At 43.4% G+C, this 22,019-nt stretch overlaps 3 protein-coding genes and 1 non-coding gene across 6 annotated transcripts in view; 3 read left to right on the top strand and 1 right to left on the bottom strand.

Annotated features, from left to right (window-relative positions):
• Positions 1–26: 26 nt before the first annotated feature.
• Positions 27–5,728, top strand: TIPIN (TIMELESS interacting protein). Of its 3 annotated transcripts, none has more exons than XM_085070262.1 (8): positions 27–129; positions 477–633; positions 1,041–1,134; positions 1,369–1,444; positions 2,643–2,765; positions 3,319–3,382; positions 4,683–4,880; positions 5,100–5,728. In XM_085070262.1, the coding sequence occupies exons 2-8, from the start codon at positions 501–503 to the stop codon at positions 5,249–5,251; spliced, it is 840 nt and encodes a 279-aa protein (XP_084926388.1). In that variant the 5' UTR covers positions 27–129; positions 477–500; the 3' UTR covers positions 5,252–5,728. The 3 variants fall into 3 exon arrangements, with proteins under 3 accessions (XP_084926388.1, XP_084926386.1, XP_084926387.1); XM_085070260.1 differs by having other exon boundaries at positions 46–125; XM_085070261.1 differs by having other exon boundaries at positions 46–125; positions 4,686–4,880.
• LOC146432544 (small Cajal body-specific RNA 14) lies at positions 3,656–3,791 on the top strand. Its single transcript, XR_014854387.1, has one exon.
• Positions 5,729–6,160: 432 nt separating the features above from the next.
• Positions 6,161–18,548, bottom strand: DIS3L (DIS3 like exosome 3'-5' exoribonuclease). Its single transcript, XM_085070600.1, has 16 exons — positions 18,328–18,548; positions 15,668–15,821; positions 15,178–15,306; positions 14,490–14,625; positions 13,556–13,732; positions 12,568–12,646; positions 11,531–11,710; positions 10,790–10,959; positions 10,295–10,474; positions 9,540–9,715; positions 8,494–9,027; positions 8,207–8,361; positions 7,930–8,108; positions 7,471–7,616; positions 6,757–6,928; positions 6,161–6,684 (listed from the first exon to the last, which is right to left on the bottom strand). The coding sequence occupies exons 1-16, from the start codon at positions 18,470–18,472 to the stop codon at positions 6,373–6,375; spliced, it is 3,024 nt and encodes a 1,007-aa protein (XP_084926726.1). The 5' UTR covers positions 18,473–18,548; the 3' UTR covers positions 6,161–6,372.
• Positions 18,549–19,152: 604 nt separating this feature from the next.
• MEGF11 (multiple EGF like domains 11) overlaps positions 19,153–22,019 on the top strand; it is a 268,537-nt gene continuing 265,670 nt past the window's right edge. The window contains exon 1 of the mRNA XM_085070265.1: positions 19,153–20,181. The gene's annotated coding sequence lies outside the window, so the exon portion shown is untranslated. The remainder of the gene's footprint in view (positions 20,182–22,019) is intronic.

Genomic DNA, 22,019 nt, shown 5'->3' on the forward strand with positions numbered 1-22,019 from the left:
CGGGAAGAGCTTCCCAAAGAGAGCCCCAAACACAGCCCTGCCTCACCCCGCTCCGCCCGGCCTCGGGAGTCAGCCTCGCTTGAGGAGCCGGACAAGGGGAATCCTCTTCCAGACCGCGTTTCCAAGTGGGTGAGCTGTACATCGGGGGAAATGCACCCCCCCACCCTTTGCCTCAGGGTGTGAGCGGCACACGGCTCCGGGATGAGCGCTGTGGTCAGAAATCCACTGATTTGGGTTTATTCCTGCCACTCCCAAGTAACTTTGACGAGTTGAAACATGACAAACCCTTATTTTGTTCGGTTCAGCGAGGCTGCGTTGTGTTATCCTCTGGGTGGTATCTGCTCTTTAGTTTGTTTGATGATCTGCTTGGCAAATCTTTTTCTGAAAAAGCTGTAAATACTATAAATAATTGACATTTATCTGCCTCTGTGGCAGCCTCGCTGCTTTTCTTTAAATGCTTTTGGTGTTTTCTGCAGGAGGGGAAGAAAGGCTTTGTGGCAATGCTAGATCCTTTAGAGAACAACTTGTTTGATCTTCCTGATTATGAGAACACAGAAGACGAAACATTCCCACCTCTGCCACCTCCTGCCTCTCCTGGAAGAGACGATTCCGAATGGGCTCAGGCTAATGGAGGTGAACATCCATGACCCCTAAAAATCCCATTTTAATGCTGGGCAATTCAAATTAGCGGTGTGAACTTCACTATGTTGAGTTCACTGCATAAAAACGGGCACAAAACAAACTGTGAATTTAAATTGTTAATCGTGCAGTGCTTTCCGGCTTGTGGGAAAAGTTTTTTTTTGTAGATTCCATGGAAGTATGTGCACAAAGGAATCTTTATAAAATTCAAGTTCTCCTGACAAAATGTTGGTAGAGATAATTATACAGCAATGACCTATAGTTACACTTTGTGACTTTAGAAGAGAGAAGTGTTGGATGCACATATCAGGAATACAAGTAGATACTTAAAATGTTCACAATACAATTCTAGGTGATGGGAATTGCATTGAATACTTAAACTATGCTGTTTTCTTCCCCAGATCCCGATGGAAACCAGCAGTCCCAAACAAAGGATTCTGCTGTGGCCACACAGAAAGCAGTTAAAAGACCAAGGCCTAGATTAGATGCCCAGAGGTAACTTTATACGGAATATTTCTTTGTGTGATGAGTTTGGTGTAGGGCTGTGGGAGAATGATTAGGATACCTCTAAAACTGGTGTAAGTTCTTTATAATCAACAGAAAGAATTCAACCTTTAGGCTATTTTAAGGAATGTGAGTTTTTTCCTTTGTTTAGTTATTTTATTTTCCTTGTTAATTGAAAGAAGAAAGTGTGAGTTTCAAATAACTTCACCCATTTCCTGTTCCCAGGTTAATTTCAGAAAGAGGACTCCCAGCCCTCAGACATATGTTTGACAATGTGAAGTTCAAGGGTAAAGGACACGAGGTAAGACCTGGTGAGCTTTTGTTTTGTTTCTTGGGAGGTTAATCTAGATTTGACAGAGTGCTGCCCATCTGATACAAGGAGAATTGATAGTACTTACCCAGCTTTACAGAAGTATTTGAACAAACCCTGATGGAGTTTGGAGCTGCAAATTTAAAAAAAACCATGAATGCTTTAAGAAAACCCGTATTTTAATAATAAAATCCTTTTCCTCAGCTCTAAAAGTAGAATATCATGTCTGTGACTCTCATATTATCCACAGAAGCAGGGTTTTGAATCCCAAAGTTTTGAAAAGATCAAGTGTGGCTTACCACTTGGGCAAAGAGAAAGAAATATTTTCTCTACAATTTCTCTCATTGTTTTGGATGTTCTTAAACATACAGAGCTTATTTTCCCTTACATATCTATAGAAGTGGCTGTAGACAGGTGAGGGTCAGTCTCTTCTCCCAAGTAACAAGCCATAGGGCAAGAGGAAACTGCCTCAAGTTATGCCAGATGAGGTTAGATTGGTTATTATGGGAAATTTCTTCACCAAGAGTGTTGCACAGCCCTGGGCAGCCTGTGCTGGGGAGTCATCATCCCTGGAGGGATTTAAAAGAAAAGCAGATGTGGCACCTGGAAATATGTTTTAGTGGTGGCCTTGGGCAGTGCTGGGGGAATGATTCCTCTTAGTGATCTTAAAGGACTTTTCCAAACAGTTCCATGATTTTCTTGGCATACTTGCAAGGACACCTGTGACTCTCTGGTTTATGGAGAACATTCACGCTATAAATTATCTCATTACCACTGGAGGCACAGAGAAACTGGGCAGTAATGCCAAAAGGTACAAAAATCTTTCCTAGATCAGTTTATTTTGATGTATCTGCATTCTGAACATCAGGATCAATGCCAGCTGTGCCCTATGGATTTATTTCAGCCTGGGTGCAGCCCTGGATTTTTGAGGGCAATGCTTCAGGGCCTGGCAGGTGTTTTACAGGTTATGCAAATTGTGTCACGGCTGTTCTCATAGCCTCAGATTACACTTAGACTGGATTGTGGGAGGAGGAAGGAAAGGTTACTCACACATTCACACTGCTTACATTTTCCAGAGACTGTCAAGCTGCAGATTCTTCATGTTTTCAGGAATTACTGTCCTGTTTCCCTCTGCAGTCTCCTGACTTTGTCATCTTTTAGTAGCTCAGTGTCATCTTTTCTGCTCTAGGCAGAGGACCTGAAGACACTGATACAGCATATGGAGCACTGGGCTCACAGACTGTTCCCAAAACTGCAGTTTGAAGATTTTATTGACAGAGTGGAGTCTTTGGGAAACAAAAAGGAAGTTCAGGTAGGAATTGTTTCTGTCAGTTTGCCTTCATTCTGTTTGGAATAGTGCAAGAGGTAGGTTTAGGGGATCAATTATGCAGCAAAAGAAGACTTAGGTTGTGCAGACTTCTAAGAAGTATAATGTTATTTACATTAATTTCTTTCTAATTAAAGCTATTTTTGGTATTTATATTTAGATACAGCCTTTCTCTATTTGAATTAATACTTCAGAGAATTGGCTTCACTATTTTCAGGACATATTTAACCACAATAAGTTGCTTAAGAGTGCTGGAAGCGGTTGGGGTTTTGGGTTTTGGTTGGTTGGTTTTTGATGTTTGAACCTGCAAAAGAAGACTGATGAAGAATTCAGCTTCACCTGGCTGGGTGGTAGATGAAGGACTGGGAAGATGATCCACAGCATTAAAGGTGTCTGTCAAATGGACATGGAGTGAAAGGAGTATTTTTTTCAGAGTAATAAAGTGCAAAATAAAATTGCTGTGGTTTTCTCATAATCCCAAAGTTGGACATAAAAACTTGCTGCAGATGAAACACCAATTTTAATCTCCGATTTACAGACCTGCCTAAAGAGAATTAGACTTGATCTTCCTATTTTACATGAAGACTTCAAAAATAATGAAGGTATGCTCTCTATGCTATTTGTTCAGTACTTCAGCGCTTAGTAGTTTGAAAGAAACTCTGGTAGCAGAAACGAGAGAATTTCATTGTCATTCCTAAGGATCTTGTGCAGGGTTTTGCACTTTTACCATCAGTCTCTCTTGAGAGCATTACCTATCCATTGTCCCATTTGTCTTCATGTGAACCCTAGCCTCTGGCCCAGCCAGTGCTTGGGAACGGTGTTTTGGGGGATGAGCTGGCTCAGCTGTGGGGTGACCTTTGGGCACTTGGTGACACGTGGCTGTCTTCACTGCTGGCTGCACTGGTGAGAACTGCCCTGCAGCCAGAAGCAGCCTCGGACAGCAACACGAGTGGTTCCTGCCGACAGGGTCTGCAGAGCTATCAGATGTTCTGTGCGATGGTTCCATACACTGGGCTCTTGACTGTGGTGCTGAGCTGTTCTGAACTCAGTGAGAGCACTGCTCCAGCTGGCCAGCCTGCAGGGGATAAACTGGAGCAGGGATCTCACAGGTGTGAAATGAAAACTCAGGCTGCAGTGTTGTATTAACAACACAACCCTTTTGTCAGCTCGCGTTTCTATTTGCAAGCTTAAAGTGATGCAGAGGCCTTGGGCTCTCTGTTAGGAGTGCTCTGCTGCTCTCTGGGTGGGTGAAGTTTTTCTAATTGAACTGCCTGCACCTTGCACATTTCAGTGCTGGCAGATGAGTAAATATCTCTAATAGAGCACACTGAATTCACGACTGAGTACTCAATATGTATGTTCACACCTCTGATACAGAGAATCCTGGAGTGGTTTGGTGGGACCTAAAACCCATCCTGTTCCACCCTGTGCCAGGGTCAGGGACACCTTCCATCAGCCCTGTCCAAGCTGGCCTTGAAATGTTGGAATTCCTGTAGCTACTCCTGCAGCTTTCTAAAGGACAGTGTTTCATTAGTGGGGTTGGGAGGAAAATTACTTGGCCTTTATAAGGATTGCCTGGATTTCCTGTCCCTTTTGACCCTTCAAGCACAGCTGCTGTTGCTAACTCAGCACACAGACCTTGCCTTTCTATGCTCAGGCATTGATCATTTTTGTGTGTGTGAGCTCTGAGTACTTGTGTCCTTTGAGTATTGGGGATGTGGGCCTAGGCAGAAAACTGCCCATTAAAATTAAATTATGAAATGATCTTCAGCTGTCCACACAAAATGTAGAGCATAGGAATGCTTTCAAAGTGTTCTCTCAACTGCTGTGTAGTGGTTCTCTATGGGTTTAAAATGTTGATTTCTGCCCCTCTTCCCCCTGCCACCCCTCGTTTTTGACCAGAAGAAGAAGGGGGAAGCAATGGACTGGACCCAGCTGCTGAAGATGTACATTCCCACTCTGGCAATGCAGAAGAGCTGAACGCCCTGCCTGGTACAACTCTGACAGAGGAGCAGCAAGAGCGGATGAAGAAGAACCGGCAGCTGGCCCTGGAGCGGAGGCAGGCGCGGCTGCAGGGCCTCAGCCAGTCCCAGCCCCAGGGTAAGGAGCCCCATTTCAGTGCCAACAGCGAGGGTTTTAACAGTTTTCCTGTAGTTCAACTCCCTGGTTATTGTGCCAAGCTGTGACAGCTTTGGTGAAATGGAGCTCAGCTTGCTGGTTATTTCTGAGCTGCCTTTGCCACAGACTGGCATTCTGGTGATGGAAACATCACTTAAACACAGCAGCAGTGTTTGCTCATGTTTTTTCTTTCCTCAACAGAGCTCCCCAGTAGTTACTCAGAAGAGGAGTTTAACAGCTCAGTTGCTCAGGATCCCACTGACCTTACTGAAGACACTCAGGTTCCTGCAGCCAAGGTTGCTCTCACAGAAGATGGAGATGAAGAATTGGAAAGTGCCAGGGAAGAGCAGTAACTTCCTCACACTGTGAATGCCTTTCTTGCCCAAAAGACCCCCCAGCTTTAAGTACTGTCATGATACTGAAATGTTGTTGGCTCTTAGCACTCTGGAAGCTTCAGGGAAGTCTTCCCATGGCATCACTGAAGGACAGAACTCTTCCCTGGAAACTGCAGAGGAGCAGCCCCACACATCAGGGAACAGAACAAAGGTTTTCAGCTGCACTTGAGCCATCTTTTCCACCTCCACAATGTTTTTTTTAGGAAATGTTAATGAGATTTTGGACCTACTTTGAATATAGTTTATAAGTTATGTCAAACTGAATTAACTGGGATGTTGATGGGTTAAGTTCCTATTAAAGTTGTGTTGTTTGGGTTTTTTTAATAGGCCTTCTTGGGTCTGAACAGGGGTACTGGATTTTTTTTTTAACTGCTTATGCATTACTTACACATTTTTCTTATAAAATGGAAGCTATTTCAGAAGTCAAACCTGAAATTCTTTATGAGGCTCTTACAAGGCCAGACCCGACCTTCCTTCAACTGATCAGGCTCTCTGCTTGAGGCTCTGCTTCATCCTCTCCTGAGAGTCTTGTTTTTCCTTACACAACAGTTTTGCCCTTTTGTGGGATGAAGAGGAATTATCCCCTCCAATAGTAAACAGTATTGAATTTTGTGACACTGAAGCCACTACCTCATGGCAATAAGTGTTATTTTATGCCTGATGTGCAGCTGTAGGATTTCACTACCTTGAATTCTGTATCCAGGCTAGTGTGAAGGAGTTTGCTTTTTATATCATTGTAAGGATGCATTACCCTCACTGAACTAGAGTGGAAGAAGGAAGTATTTAGGTTTTAAGAACTTAATTTATGGACAACATGAGCAAAGTAATTTTTTGAATGATATTTAAAAGAATTCACAGCACAGTGTCTTTAGTCTGAAATATGAGCTTTATAAGGTACAAAATCTTTTCATAACTCATTCATACTCATAATCAGATAAAAATAATTATTTAAAATAGACATTTAGGTTCTTATTAAAAGGACTCTTGAATATTTAAATAAACTTGCTTTTTAAAAAATCCCCCAACCACTTGTGCACAGTGAGCAGGACAGCCCCAGGCAGCTGGTGGCAGGTCCCAGTTCAAGTCCTGATGTCCTCTGTGACATCCAGCAGCGCCAGCTCCCGGATCTCCTCCAGCAGCTGGTACAGGCTGGGCCCCTTGGTCTGGCAGAACTCCCGAGACTCCTCATCCATCACTTCCACCCTGGCTCTCTCTTGGGCACGCTGGGCTTCCTCTGCAGACTGACTGACTTCTTTCACCAAGTCAGATCTCACCACGTGGAAATTCTTCTGGGTAGTCTCTGTGTCCGCAGTGTGGTGTGGTGCATTCCTGATTATTTCCAGCTTGATGGTATCGGCATGGCAGCGGGAAGTCTGCACAAGGATTCTCACCTGGAAAACAGTATTGTATTTAAATTTCTGCTGGTGCCATTTCCTTTTCCTCCCCTTAGATGAGATACTCACCGTGATGTGATCAAAAAGGCTCAGTGTCACCGAGTCTCCAGTAGTTGTAGTGGAGGTGATTTTATGCTGAGAGCGATGGAGAGATCCAGGCTTCCACTGGCAGCTCCCAGTGCCTTGACAGATGACCAAACCCTCTTTGTTTTTCATGTAGGCAGCACCTTTGATTCCATATCTACAAAAAAGCAGAGAGAAGGTCTTCTAACCATTTTCAGCCTTTTCAGGTCTTTTGAAAACCACAGGCTGGCTGGGATTATACAAAAGCAACAGGGAGGGCCAGGCATGGCAGCCTGATAATTCTGCTTCAGGGACGCTGATAGGTGTTGTCAAAGAAACCCAGATGTGAAACAGCATGGAGACAGTGACTGAAGTGTTTTGAGAGCAGTGAGGCAAAAGTGAAATAGTGATCCATTATCTTAGCTGGGTGGAGCCTGGAATGGCTCAATGATAGGACAAGAGCAGCTTTACAGGTTTTTCCAGACAAACAGTGAGGAGACAGTTCTCCATTTAAAAAAACCGACTTGAAGAGCAGCAGCATGCTTGCCCTGGGCTCTCTGTAAGGCAGCCTTTCCTGGCGGGGGTGATTCTGGCTCTTGAACCCTCTGCAATATTGACATGACAGATCACTGAGCTGGGTTACAGGCAGGCTGTGCCCTCCCAGCATTCCAGCAGCACCCAGTGTTATCTCCAGCCCGTTCCCAGCTGTGCTGCACCCACCGGGGCACGAAGACGAGCACCCCGTTGGTGCGGATGGAGTAGATCACCCCGTCGGCCACGCAGCGCTCGTCGCTCTCGGCGCTCCTGTCTCGGAAGTACATGCACTGGAAGAGCTCTGTGGATTGTTTCTGAGCACGCTGGGCTGCCTGTGAGCACCCCAAACACAGAGGGAGACAAAAAAACTATGTAAATATTCCAGCAAGTGTCTGGCTTTGATTTCCACAGCTGCTTTTTCCTACTATTTACTCCCTTACCCATCCCCTAGAAAAACTATACTAAAATCCTACATGAAGTACAAGTGAAATATGAAGACACTTTTACTACCACTCTCAGAAGAAAACTGATACTTAAAAAAGCCTCAATGCACTACAAATAAAAATAAAGTGATACTCTTAGTGCCCAAAAGCCACAGTCAGGATGGGTATCTCATTCCCTAGGGCACCATGGAGACTCCCTTACCCGGTTCCTGTTATTAATGTGTCTGCACAATTCCTCAAGATCCTTGTTACTGGTTATGTTATCCTTAACATCCCCTGTGGTTCCCTTCAGGGTCGCTGCCATCAAGAGCCTGTGCACAACAATGTCAGCATATCTCCTGATGGGAGAAGTGAAGTGAGTGTACTTCTCCAGGGCCAGCCCTGCCAAGAGACAGGAAGAGAAATGAGCAATCAAAGCCATCATTTGCCTCCCCCAACAGTTCAGAAATCACAGGAAAGGCAGAAAAATGACTAAATACCATAATGATGGAACTGCTCCTCGGGACAAGAGCCAGTTGAGAAGTACAAAGCATTGGACATGGCATGGGTGGCCATGGAGCGCAGCAGTTTGTTCACAATGGGATCCGAGGGGTCGTTTGCTCTGTCCAGAGACTCGGCCAAAGCCTTGTTAGACCTGGCAAAAAAGTGTTATTGCAGAAGAAAATGACACTATGCCTGGTCACAATGACTTAGAGTTTGTAATGATAACGTGGCAAAACAGTTAATTGCTTAAGTTTAATTAAAAAACGTGAGTAACAAAAGGTACCGTGTGTCTATTGAGAAGCCTTTGGCACTGGCACATTCCCGAAGCTCAGTGAAGAATTCCTGTCGGGGCGGAGGGTGCTGCCGCAGCAGAGCTTGGTGGGGGAAATCCTCGGAAATCCTTTTCGCCACCCAGTGGTTGGCCAGGATCATGCATTCCGCCACGGTCTCGTGCACTTCCAGCGGCTGCTTGGGGATGAGATCGTGGATGTTCCGTTTGTCATCCAGCTGCACTCGGATCTCGATCCCTTCCAGCTCCAGCGCGCCGCACCTGTCCCGCTTAGCTCGGACATGCCGTGCTATGTCAGTGAGCTTGGATATGGCCCAAACTAGCTCCACCAGCTTCTTCTGCCTCGTTCCCTCATCCAGGGTTCTCAGTTCCAGGATATCCCCCACCACACTGGTGTCTCCATCCAGCAGTCCCTGTGCTGTCTCATACTCCAGCTTGTAGGCAGAGCGGATGAGGGTTCTGGTGTACTGAACCCTCAGCGTCTCGTATGATTCCTTCTCCAGCTCCCACAAGACACTCACAGCATATCTGAGGGAACACCACAGATCTGAATAGTTTTAGTTGACTTAAACTCCCATTTCAAGCACATTCAACTCTCAGAAATTTAGATTTAATTCTGGTTGTGGAAGGATCTTTTACTTCATGAAACCAGTGCTCAGCAACACCACTAATTAATGCATTTGCCTTTCAGTCTCATGCATCACAACTGAAATGAGGAGCAGTTTAAATTCATCTGCTGAAGCAGAGTACCCCTAAGATATAAGGTCTCCTCTATTTTAAAGCACAGCTACACTGCAGCATTATTTTTATTTATTTTTATTTTATTAGTCAGATGCATCCACAATGAACTTCTCTGTACCCTGAATATCCTTATGCCAACCAGCCAACTGAGCCTGTAAATTGATACAAACTGGTCTATAAAATTCACCCTACCTGTGGTAAAACTCAGAGGTAATTTTTAATGTACACAGTTCTTCCAGCTGAGGATTTAGTAATAATGAAAAATGACTTGTAAAAGGGTCCCTTTTGCAAACCCTTACCTGTCCACTCCGCTGAGGAGAGAGCACACATCAGCACTGAGCACAGAGGGCAGCATGTCATAGCGCCGATCTGCCAAATAATACGTTGTAGCCCTGAGGAATAAAACACAGTTACTGTTCTTCCCCCCAGGCCTCCTGGGTGTGCACCTCGCAGGCAGTCTGGGGTGTAAGCATTGCTTCCCAGCATTATTTTAAAGGGTTATTCCTACAGAACACTCACAGCTGCAATGCCAAAGTCAAATTATTTAAATAACTATTTGTACAGTACCACCCTAATTTTGCCTTCCTTCGTATTTCAGCTGCCATTAAGGGCAGAACCAGGGCTGGACAAAATATGCTGAATGAAGAAGAGGTGATTTAATGGCTACATGTCTTTTTCTTTCCATTAATTACAGGTATAATCAAAATAGATATCTAAGAAAGCTGGTTCCTCTTCCAATTGAAAGGCTTTTGACAAGGCTTTTAGGATCAGTACCATAACCACATACTAAAAGACAGTAAAATCTTAAAAGTCTAACTCAAATTTGAATTAAGAGTTTGTAATCTCCTCATAGCAAAAGGATAATTAAATTACTCCTGACTTGAAAATCCATAGTATCAATAGAACCACTGATCCAAAAGATTCCAGAAAATTAAACTAAAATAATAATAGAATTTCAGCTTTCAAAAACCCATTGGCAACAAACATATTCAGCTACATGAGGGTCCATCTCTTTGAGAAACAAGACCCTGGAAATGAACAGGAAAGACTAGACCTGACCACAAAGACAAACCTGGATTTCTGAGAAGGGAGCAGCACAAATGCTGTTCTCCACCAGAATTGCTGCAATTTCACTCTCGAGATCTCCAATTCTTCCCAGAACTCTCACAAAGTGTCCGTTGGGATAAAGGGATGTTGACTCCCAGGAATCGATGCGCACAACAACTCTGTACTCCTGCAGCAAGACAGCTCTGTTAGACCAGCAATGTGCTTCTGAAAACCACAATTTATAACACTGATATGACCTTTCATTTATCAGAAAAAAACCAAAGCAAGTGCCTGGACTGTGGTCCAAGTTCAGAACTCAAAGGAGCTTCGTTACCTGAAGCTGAAGTGGTTTTGACAGGAATTGAACACAGTCCTTCAAGGCAGAAATTGAACCACTCTTACAGACTTTAATAGTTTTACCATGTTTTTGTCAAGGAAAACAATATTAGTTCCACACAACTTTGTAGGAACACGTAATAGAGAAACACTTCAGTTAAATTACCTGTAATGCTTCAGCCTGCTGAGTGCTGATCCGGATTTTGGGAATTCGGTAATCCCAAGGTGTTACAAGGACTTTCTGAGTGTTTCTGCCCTGGGACTGGCTCTCTTCTTTAGAGGGAAAAGTGACCACATAATCCCTCCAGTTCTTTTGGATGATTCCAACTACTTTACCTTAAATAAGAAACACTGTGCATTAAAGATTTAAACAGGACTAAGAAAGCAAATACGTGGGAGGTGCATGAGATTCACTGCTTTGTAATATGAACTGATGTGTCCCCAAATCTGTGTCACAATTGCCAACAACATATGGTGTGCAGACAATACAAATTTGTCATAAACTACTCTTGGCACAGACAGATTTTAATCAGCTTTTATTTATGTGGAGACTAACTCATTGTATAGATTTCAATTGATACAGAACATAAATTATTCAGAGATTCCCATTGCTGCTGAAATGTGGCCAATTCTAATAAAATACAGAGAGAATTTTTAATAGCAAAGACCATAACACAACATCATTTCCTTAAAAAAAAGAGAATGAACCTCCTCTAAAAGTTTTAGTTGTCATCTGAACAAACTTCTAAGATGCAGCTATAGCTGCAGAGGAGTAACTTCAGACATGACTCTAAGTTCCCATGGTACCCAGGCATGTCACCCTGGAATGAAATCTTTCACCAAACATTTTTTTTTTCATATTGAACATTATTTATCAGTAGGGAATTAAAAGGATGCTTCTCCTTACCTGTGGGCATAGGGTCACCTGTGGTGTCTGCAGGTGCTTTGTCCTCAGTCTCATTTTCACACAGGGCAACAGTCCTTCCCTTCCATTCCTGCACAGGGAGCAACTCAACCACCACCACATCCCCGTGGATTGCACGATTCCGAGCCTTGGCCCCATAAATAAGGATGTCACTTTGAAGTTCTGTATTTAAAACAAAAAGAAATAGAACTATAATCTGCTAAAAAAATTCAAATCGCTCCATTCTTGGCAGCATTCTGCTGAAATGACAGAAAATGGCTTTTGCAATATGATTTCTTCCAAAAAGGACTACTGGTAAGTAATTAATATTGCAAGGAAATGAAAATATTTTCATTTTCTTTTTTTTTAAGGAGATATTAAGTGATTCTGCAAGTGTGCTTTTGGATAAAAAGCAGCATAGGCTGGGATGAGCTCATTGTTCTTAGGCAGCAGCTTTAAAAGCACACAGCATAGTTAAATTGTAAAAGCCACTGCCACAGGAACCTGGGCAGGGGTCAGAATAAAGCTTTTAAAAATAATTAGTATATTGAGCACTGGTTTGACTGCAGGGTCTGTCACAGGCACATCTGAAAGCAGTTATTAGTGAGAGCTGGGCCAGTGTGTCTGTGCAAGGGTAATGGACAGTTCCTGCAAAGGTGTTGATTAGTAACTCATGCCAGAGAGACAATACTGGATCAGTTTGATCCAAAAGGCTGATTTTCAATTATGTTCACAAAGATCAGCTTCCTAATCCTGTCAACATCTATGCAAACTCTTATTGCAGTCAAATCAGTTGTCACCTGAGGTTAGAGAAAAGCACAGGGCCAACAATTTGAATCAACATTTCACTTCAGTGAGGTCTAGGGAAGCCCAGAAGTAGGAGAAGAGTCCAAAATATGGTCAAAGGTGCTGAGAAAGAGGAAGTTTTCCTCACAAGTTCCACCCTCTGGTTAACCTTGTCTCCCTTCTGGTCCATGAAAAGCACACAAGTACTGCAGTGGCTCAGCCTTCATCCTGTTTGATGACTGAAAACTTCTCACCTGTGTCTTTGCTGCCAAAGCCCTGAAGTCGAACAAAAGCTTCCAGCTGTGCTCGGTGCTTATTGACATTCAGTGTCCCCTGAAAGAGAACACCAAACCAACTGACAGAATGAAACAGTCACCCAAAAAATAGCCAAGTTTAAAGAATAAAACTGGGGGGGTTACAATTATTTTTACATCAATTAGTTTTTATTGATATGTAGGTTATTTTGAATATAACTGTTCTCTCTATAGGGGGGAATGTAGGATGTAGAACTCTAAGTATTCACTTCTGGAAAAGAATGGTAAATTCTTCTAAATGATGAATTTATTTGTAAGATGGTAAATGACATTTTATTCCAACCACAGGCAGTGTAAGATTACCTTTGCTGCCTGCCTTAGCACAGAATCTGGCATTATTCCAGCAAGAAAGAAAGACCTCAGTCTTTCTGTTCATATTTTATTCCTGCTTCACTGCTGAAATTGCCAAGAAAAGAACAAATTACTGCCTCTAATTCTTTAAATTATTTTTAAAAGAAGGACACTTGTCTACCAACAATCCATACTAAGGCCCTGAACAGCACAAACCTGTAAATTAATTTCATTGACTGAGAGATCTCTGTGCAAATGTAGTAAGAGCTGCTGCCTTTGTGCAGCATTACTTATATTTAAGAATGAGGTCTCGCTGCCTCAAATCACACCTGGTCTCTCCATTTACAGGTACATCACATATCAACCTGAAGAAAAATCCATAGCAAGTTTCAAATCCTCAATAGCCAATTCTTATTTTAACTTCTCCAAGACAAAAAACATCCATGTGTTCACAAGACAAAGTAGGGGAAATATTTTGAGAATCCTAATCCCTTCCATCCTCTCACTCTTGTTTTTGTGTTCTTTCCCTCTTCCCACCACAGCAATATTTTTCTCTCTAATCATTCTAATTCAGGCAACTAAAGGGACAAAGCACAAGACTGCATCGTTCTGTGTATGTTCTCTGTATAACAAATACCTGCAGGTATCTCCCAGATTTGATCCCAGCCTCCAGTATTTCCTGAGGTAAGTGCTCAGGATATTCTTTTCCATGGTTCTCTTGGGTTTCGCTCTCTCGTTCACGCCGAGCTTGGGCTATGGAGTCAAAGAGTTCATGGGCAGCCTTTAGGTCAGGCCAGAAGTTATCCAAGTAATTCTGTGTACACAAATATAAATAGGAAAGTATTTAGAGATTTCTGGTCTTTTAATAATGCATTTGGAAAGTCCATGAAGGACAAGAGCTGTCTCACACTATACTCAAATAGCACATCCAAATGGTAATGACTGTGCTGCTCTAAACCCCACAGATCTGTCCCAGGTTCAGCCTAATCCACTGCTAAATACAGCAAAGGTAAACCAATTTGGTCCTGTTTTCTACTCAACATCGTTCCACAGCTAAACATAAACATCCCATCCCCACAGGCCACTGAATACAAGTGGTATCAGAGATGCACACCAAAATGAAGAGTGAATTATCTTCTCAGGCATCATTGTATCCTCAGCAGTCCAGGCAAAGCAAGTGACAGAACACTGTTGATGGATATTTAGGCTACAGCTGTTTATGGACTGTTTGCACTACAGATTTAGACAGCTGGATGAGGGAACTGATCACTGCTCATCAATGCCAATTTCCTTAAAAACAAGGAAAACAAGGAAAAGGACTCCTAAGAAAGATGACCTTTGTCTTCAGAGGTGCTGTCTATCTTTTCAGTTCTCTGCTTTACTCACTGCCATTGGTTTTTCTGATATACCCATAAGTGACACATTTGCTTGCTTTGATAAATGGAGACATGAGTTACCATCACAGTTTTCTTGAATGTAAACTCTGACATGATTTGCAATACACTTTTATGTACTTGCTTCATCATTTTGATGCAGCACAAAGGAAACCTTTTATTTTTCTGGCATGTTACCTTGAAGGAAATCACAAACACTCCTTCTGTTTCATTTCCGTACTGCCTGATAGCATCTTCATCTTCTGTTACCATAACAACTGGCATCTGACCCAAGCAGTGATTGTAATACCAGGCTGCTGCATTGTAAATATTCCTAGGAAAGCAAAGTTTGAAAAAAAGATTTCTGGCATAGCTCATTTGCTACTTGCAAGATTTTGCTGGCTTTGTATAAACGAGATTTTGATTTAACACTCAGACTTTTGAGAGATATACACCAAGCTACAGAAACGTTTTTTCTGCAAAAACGTTCATGTGCCGTTCTTAAGCACCAAGAGACGAGAGGAGAATAGAATGTTTCCTCTCTAATAACATCTGCTTGTGCCCTGGCTGCAACACAGCATAACACTCTTCTGAGTGAAAACTTGTAAAAAGCAGGCTGGAGCTGCCAAGACTCCAATGATACAGTGTAACTAAACTGATATAGGGTTTTTTTAGCATTATTACATTAATTTAGTGCATTTTGTCTAAGAAAACAATGTTGATACTTTTATAACCATGAAAGCACAATGTAAACCTTCAGAGACTATGAACTGTTGCAGAGCTAAGCAGAGCAAGATGGTAAACTCTCAGTACCCAGTGCACGCTCTTCTTCCTAAATACAAATCATGATGCTGTGCAGTGTGGCACTGCACAAGTTCAAACAAACCTGGTTTGCCACTTTTCCATGGATTCTCCCTTCTCCCTTGGCAGGTAGCAGTTCTGGTGGAACTCATTAGCAAACACAGTACAGTCATGACGAGGATCCTTTAATAGATTTCGTAACTTGTTGTACTGCCTGGAAAAAGAAAATGTAAATATATTCTTGTGCTTTCTTTTGATAATGTTATTTTAACTCCATGTGAAAATACAGCTGAAAAACTCTAGAAAAATTACTGTAATGCACAGAGAAATCCATTCATTAAATTACACCACTGATGATAAATCCTAAACCATCACTTGCAGGCAAGCTTTTCTAAGTTCCATTTGAATGCTTCTCTTAAAAATATTTATTTTCCAGTAAGCCCCACAAAACATCCTAAGTGTTCAGGAACTTATTTTGTTTGTCACTTTTGGGACAAGAGCTATTTCTTCAAAATAGAAAACATTTGTGTTTTACCTCAATCTAAATAAAAAATAAGTTCTTATGGGATAAGTACCTGCGTCCTTTCTGATGTTGCACAGCCTGACAAGCTGTTTGCATGAAAATAATTCCTTTCAGCTCCGGAAATTCCAGAATCTCCAGGTATTCCTGAACAACCTTGCAGTCGGGTACAACATAGTGTGTGACATCGTCTGATAACAACTTGCCATCTAAAAGATAATTCAGAGTTTAAAGGTTTAAACTTCCCATTGCAATATTGGTTTCTTGAAAATACTTCCTGATGTAAGAAAATGAAGAGTTGTGTCTCCTCAAACAAGTACATTTTCTTTTTCTGATGAACAAAATTATGGCTACTATGGCACAATTATGTGGTACAGTCCATAAATTTGTGACAAAACCCTTTTGAATCCACTGATGCCAAAATTTAGTGCAAATTCTTTCCAAAGGAATGAAAAAGATCCACTTTCATTATGAAAAGGCTGTAACTTAAAAGAGTGAAGGTTACAGTTCTTTCTTCTCTGCTTCTATATGAAAAAAGGACTATGCATCTGGCACAGAAAATCTTTTAATGGAATTTCCAAAGGCTGTAGAATTATGAGCAGTTCTTTTACCCTGCTTGCATCTCTCTGTTCCAATACATCATTTACAGCAGGATCTTTACATAAAAGAGCACAGGTAAGGCACACAGAGAAAACCATTGCTACTGCAAAGTGATGTTCTTAAACATAAATTATTAACCATCCGTGTTAATTTCCTTTATAGAGACTCTTATGAATATGCCATCAAAATGCCACAGCCAACCCATCACAAATGACACCTTAAAATGAACCTCAGTGAGTTTAATTGCTTTTGGTATTTCAAAGATTACCAAAAAGCTTTCAGATGGGAAGGGATCTTCACTGTATTTTCTCTTAATACCTATTCATTCTTTATGATAAACACTGAACTGCTGAACTCACCACAGTGCAGGCAAATTTAGAGAATAAAAGTATACAGGTATTGACAAGTCAGGTTATTTTCACGTATTTCTTAGAAGCTGACACAAGATAATCTTTGAGCTGTGAACATGAGAAGTGTGAATCCAGACAGCACAACTGTGCACACAGGAACTTGGCCTCATCTCACACCGAAGGCTTATAATGGATGATGGCAGAACACATACAAGAAAGCCAATATTTATTAATAATTCAGAAGAGCATTAAAAGTGAAATGTCACTGGAAGATTTATGTGATCTACCCATGTGAAGCTATCCCTGCCTAACCCATATATCTAGAACAGAGTCACTTCTAGGCAGGCACAGCTCACCCTTACAAGCACCTGCAGAGGTGATTTTTGCAGGCAGTCTCTCACAGGGCAGGAAATAAGATTTGCTCAGCACACTGTGTAGAGTCAGGGATGAAAACAAATATACCACTCACCTCTGGGTTACCTTGAATAATTACATAGGGACACATTCTGACAGTCACCTACAGCACAATTTATGTTTAAGTACAAAAGAGGGGAAGTTAGGCACAGCAGGAGAGGTTAGGCTTTTTTGTGATGTGTGCCTTTAACTTATCTTTGAGGAATTCATAGTCAAATGTGAAATACTGAGGAGCAGTAACTATCATTACTCCTGACTCCTAGATAGCAGTAATACACTATAATAATATAATCTAAGTAATATGACTTCTTCCCTCGATTGCAACCTAAACCAAAAGTGAAAAAAACTATGCAAATCATAGTTCAGAAGGAAAAAAAAAAGTTATAATTCTCAACCTTTTCTTTTAGGCAAGGAAGTCGATTTAAACAGGTTGGATATTATGTTTGTTATTTGCCATTCAGTTTCCTGCATCAAATAAATTGTGCTATTAAACAACAACAAAAACAAACCCAACCGAAATATCAACCAAAGCTAGGGTGATGATCTGTGATGCACAAAACAGCACCAGAGTACATAAAAACAACAACAAATGCAGACAGCAGAGCCTGGCAGCCTTCCCGTGTCTGAAATGTCCTGATATAACACAGGCAATTACATTTAATTACTGAACAGAAATAGCTGCTGATGCAGAATTACAATAGCTTCAAGATAATGGCTTGGCCCCATTGTAATACTTAACAGGTATGTATAGAATTTAATTCATGCTATAAACCACCACTCCGCAGAAATTAATGCATTTTAGAGGATCTTTTAAAACAAGAGAAGTGTAAAAATCGAACAATCCTTTAGCCTTTTATCACTGCCAGTAAACGGTTCACAGTTAAACCCTCTAACAATCAACTCCTCGATTCCTTCCGCTCTTTACGCCTCGTTGATTTCTAAAGCAAAACTATCGCTATAGACGTGATTTGTTCTGCACTGTCCGAACATCCCAGGCCGGGGGTCATCCCCAGTATTCAGGGATCACCCCAGCTCAGCGATCAGCCCTGTTCAGGGATCAGTGCTGTTCAGGGATCACCCTCACCTCAGGGATCACCCCAGCTCAGGGATCACCCTGCCCCCAGCTCAGGGATCACTCTGCCCCCAGCTCAAGGATCACCCCTCCTCAGGGATCACTCTGCCCCCAGCTCAAGGATCACCCCAGCTCAGGGATCACTCTGCCCCCAGCTCAGGGATCACTCTGCCCCCAGCTCCCCGCGGCCCGGCGGTCGCTGCCCACACCCCAGCCCGGCGCGCGGGCGATCCCGGCTCTGTCTCGCGCTCCCCCAGACCCCTCACGGCGGAGTCTCACCGCGGGTGCAGGCGGAGCGGCACTGGGCGCTGCGGCACAGGGCGCTGCGGCACGGCACGTCGGGGCGCAGGTAATGCTCCCGCACCACCCGCACGGCGCGGCCGTGCTGCCCCCGCAGCTGCAGCACCTTCTCCGTGCGGAGCATCGGGGCGGCGGGGACCGCCCGGGAATGGCGGGGAGCGGCGGGGAGCGGCGGCCCCGAGGCCGCGACTGCCGGGGCGCCTGCGCGGGGCGGGGCGCGGGGTCACCGCGCGGGGAACGGCCTCAACCGAGGGGCGGGAAGAGAGCGGCGGGGCGGGCTGAGGGGACGGGAGCTGAGGGAACGGGAGCTGGGGGAACCGGGCGGGAAAGAGCTGATGGAACCGGGGCGGGCTGAGGGGACGAGAGCTGGAGGAACCGGGCGGGAACGAGCTGAGGGACCTGAGGCGGGCTGAGGGATGACGCGACGCGAACTGAGGGGAACGGGGCGGCCCTGAGGGAAAAGGGCGGGAACGAGCTGAGGGAAGCGGCGCAGTTCTGAGGGAACCGGGACGCTCTGAGGGGACAAGAGCTGAGGGAAACAGAGCGGGCTGAGGGGACGATGGCTGAGGGAACGGGGCGGCCCTGAGGGAAAAGGGCGGGAACGGGCTGAGGGAAGCGGGGCGGGCTGAGGAGACGAGAGCTCAGGGAACCGGTACGGGCTGAGGAGACGAGAGCTCAGGGAACCGGTACGGGCTGAGGGGACGAGAGCTGAGGGAACCAGAGCGGGCTGAGGGGACGAGAGCTGAGGGAACGTAGCGGCCCTGAGGGAAAAGGGCGGGAACGGGCTGAGGGAGCCGAGGCGGGCTGAGGGAGCCGAGAGCTGAGGGAACTGCTGCGGGCTGAGGGACAGTGGGAACGGGCTGAGGGACCCGGGACTGCTCTGAGGGATCGGCGCCAGGTGAGGGCTGAGGAGGAGCCCGAGCAGTGCAGGCTCTGAGCCCCGAGGGAGCTCAGGCTTGTGTGGCTGGGCGAGCAAAGAGGGCGGATTCACTTTAAGTGAGGGATGCAGTTGTGTGAACCTCCATGGTCTTTCACGGCACCTTCCAGGAGAAATTGCAGGTCCGTTCCTCAGCCCTATTTTGTGTGATCACAAGCCGGAGCACCCGGGGGAGTGGGGATCAGGGCAAGGGCGTGTGAGGAGAGCAGGCAAGCCCTAATGACTGCTAATTTTACAGTGGTCACCGATATTGTCCTTCACGTTTATAGCGGGAACGATAAAGGTACTAGCATAGCCAAAGATGAAACAGCAAAGCAGTGGAAATTCAGGAGTTCAAAGCACTGTCTCTGGCTCTGAGTCACTCCCTGTGAATAAGGCTATAATGCTACAAGTGTGGCATTTGGAGGATGATTATTTTGCCTCTTCGACAAGCATTCATACTTTCACAAATATAATTGCCTACACCATAGCATCACTTGAACATAAATACGTGGTGTGAGCTGTGTAGTGTTTGTCCTTAGGAGGGGAAAAAAACCTGGGACAGAGCCAAGGCAGTATGTCACTGTATGTTCCTGTTTATTCTACTTCTTATTTTTCACATGTTTTATAAAATGTGTATCTCCAATGACTAATACTTCTAAGTAACCAATTTGTGCCAGTAAATGGAAGCACCATCTGTAAGAAACTGATTTGCTGAAGCCAAGTTCTCAAACATCTGAGGAGGAGGAGGTGTTATAACTTAGTGAGAGACGACCAAAGTGTAGACTTGGGCTTGGGAGTCAGGATGATTTTAGATGTATTATGTAAGCAGGATGTGAAAGGGGAAATGGAGACCAAAATGATGAAGCTCTTGTTCAGCAGGAAGAAAGATGAAGTAACCCATGCTGATAGAAAGGGTAAGAAAAACACAACATTTGGGGGGGAAAAGACATTTAATTGAGTTTGAAATGTAGCAGATGCTGATTGCTGACACAGTGAGGAACAGAGACCAGTGTGCTTACTCAGTGACATTCAGTGACTGTAATAAAATGAAGGTTAATTAAATAAAAGTAGCTGAGATCACTGCTCTCATTTGTTCACTGTATCACAGAGGAAAATGGAAGACCTTTGGGCCAAGTTCACACCTTGCTGATACGGTTGAGTAGCTGCACATGTATTTCTAATATTGTGGTAAGAACAGTTGTATCATTCTGAGTTTCCACACTTCCTTCTTCTCTTGGAAGAAACCTCGAATGATTGCAAAAGGCCAAGCTTGAGTCACTAGAGCCAAAGAGAACTCTTGACACTTTATCTGACAACTGAGTTTGCCCCTTTGAGATCAGAGGTGAACTTTCATGCTCTGGTATTTCGTGCATCTGGTAATTGTCTTTATACAGGGCAAGGAGTTTATGCAGGGACAGCCAAAACTAACAGGATAGCAAGGGCATGTTTAATTGTTTTAAAATAAAAGTTTCAAAAATATTAAAGTATCAGTATTAGAAGGTCTTAGCAAATTATGAAGAATAAAGATGGAGTGCAGTCTGCCTGCAGAACAATGGGATTTCTTCCTTCATACAGGAAGGAATCACTTCACTAAGTACTTTTTAAAGAAAAAAGTCATGGTAAAATACAAAGACATCAGTACAAGTATAATTTTTATGGAGTATTCATCACTTTGTGCGTTGCTCCCTTGGATTACACCAGCAAGTGCTAGAGAAGCTTTTGTTTTACATGAATGATAAAAGTTTTTGAGTTCAATCCCATGTTTGTGCTTGCCTGGGATTGGGAGTGGAAGCCTCTTGGGAGTTCTCCCCACTTGAAGAACCCAGTCAGGAGATGCAGTGCAGAATTTCAGTGTGTTACCTTTTGATATAAGTTTGATAGAAGTGTTTTGGCAAAGAAACTTGAGGTTACTGGAGAATACCAGCAATTGGCTCAAGTTTCCCAAGCCTGAAGCTTGATTCATCTGACAAATGCCACAAACAAGAGGCAGAGGATTAGTTTGGGATCCACACAGTCATGGAATCAATAGAAATTTGATCTTTCCATTTAAAAAAGGCCTTTTTCCCTCCCTCCTCAAAGAACTCTGTCACTGAGATAGAGGATGCAATATCTGATTATTTTATAGCATATTTTTGAAGTTGGTTCTTCCATTCTTAAAGAAATTGTGGAGCAATTGGCAATTCAGCATCTCCTTCTAACTCAGACTAAAGTGGATAAATGCTGTCTTTTCTCTTGGAGATTCCTTCTCCTGGATTGCTGGCTCAGTAAAAACCAAGTATTGTAAAAATTGCACCCACATCTAGGAAGGTCTCAAGATTTATGTGCCATTCCTTGCACTCATGAAAAGGAAAGATATCAGATTATTTTAAAAATGTCTGTTCTATGTAATCCTGTGTCCACTGGCATTAATTATGTCACCCTCCTTTAATTATTTTTGTCAGATCCCATACTAATTAGACTCTTATTTTGCTTGAGATTGCCCTTTGACTGACGATTATCTCATTTATACTTTAAATTTATTTATACAACTTTACAATGAGAATGCTAATGGTCTTTTTATTTTAGCGAAAAGAAAATAATTTTGTATTCGTGCATTTTTTGCGTTCTGAATTTTCTGCACGGACTGTGCAGAAACCCACCTGTCCTTTGCGTTTGCAATACCAGACAGCCCCGCTGGGGGACGCTCTGTAATCGAGTTTGGGTTGAAATCGGAACTTTTGCTTCCCTGCCCGTGTCTAATGGGCTAAAATTC

Source organism: Lichenostomus cassidix, chromosome 10 (genome assembly GCF_008360975.1).
Source record: "Lichenostomus cassidix isolate B80296 chromosome 10, HeHo_3.0, whole genome shotgun sequence".
Classification (NCBI taxonomy): domain Eukaryota; kingdom Metazoa; phylum Chordata; class Aves; order Passeriformes; family Meliphagidae; genus Lichenostomus; species Lichenostomus cassidix.

Bases quoted from the DNA above. Each gene is read 5' to 3' on its own strand.
- DIS3L (XM_085070600.1), bottom strand. From the start codon at position 18,472: ATGCTCCGCACGGAGAAGGTGCTGCAGCTGCGGGGGCAGCACGGCCGC. The intron at 10,475-10,789 runs GTAATTTAACTG...GTCTTGCTGCAG, and splicing joins AGCAGGCTGAAGCATTACAG to GAGTACAGAGTTGTTGTGCG. The intron at 8,109-8,206 runs GTATTTAGTCAT...GTCTCTTGGCAG, and splicing joins GGAGCAGTTCCATCATTATG to GGCTGGCCCTGGAGAAGTAC.
- TIPIN (XM_085070262.1), top strand. From the start codon at position 501: ATGCTAGATCCTTTAGAGAACAACTTGTTTGATCTTCCTGATTATGAG. The intron at 3,383-4,682 runs GTATGCTCTCTA...GTTTTTGACCAG, and splicing joins AGACTTCAAAAATAATGAAG to AAGAAGAAGGGGGAAGCAAT. The intron at 4,881-5,099 runs GTAAGGAGCCCC...TTTCCTCAACAG, and splicing joins CAGCCAGTCCCAGCCCCAGG to AGCTCCCCAGTAGTTACTCA.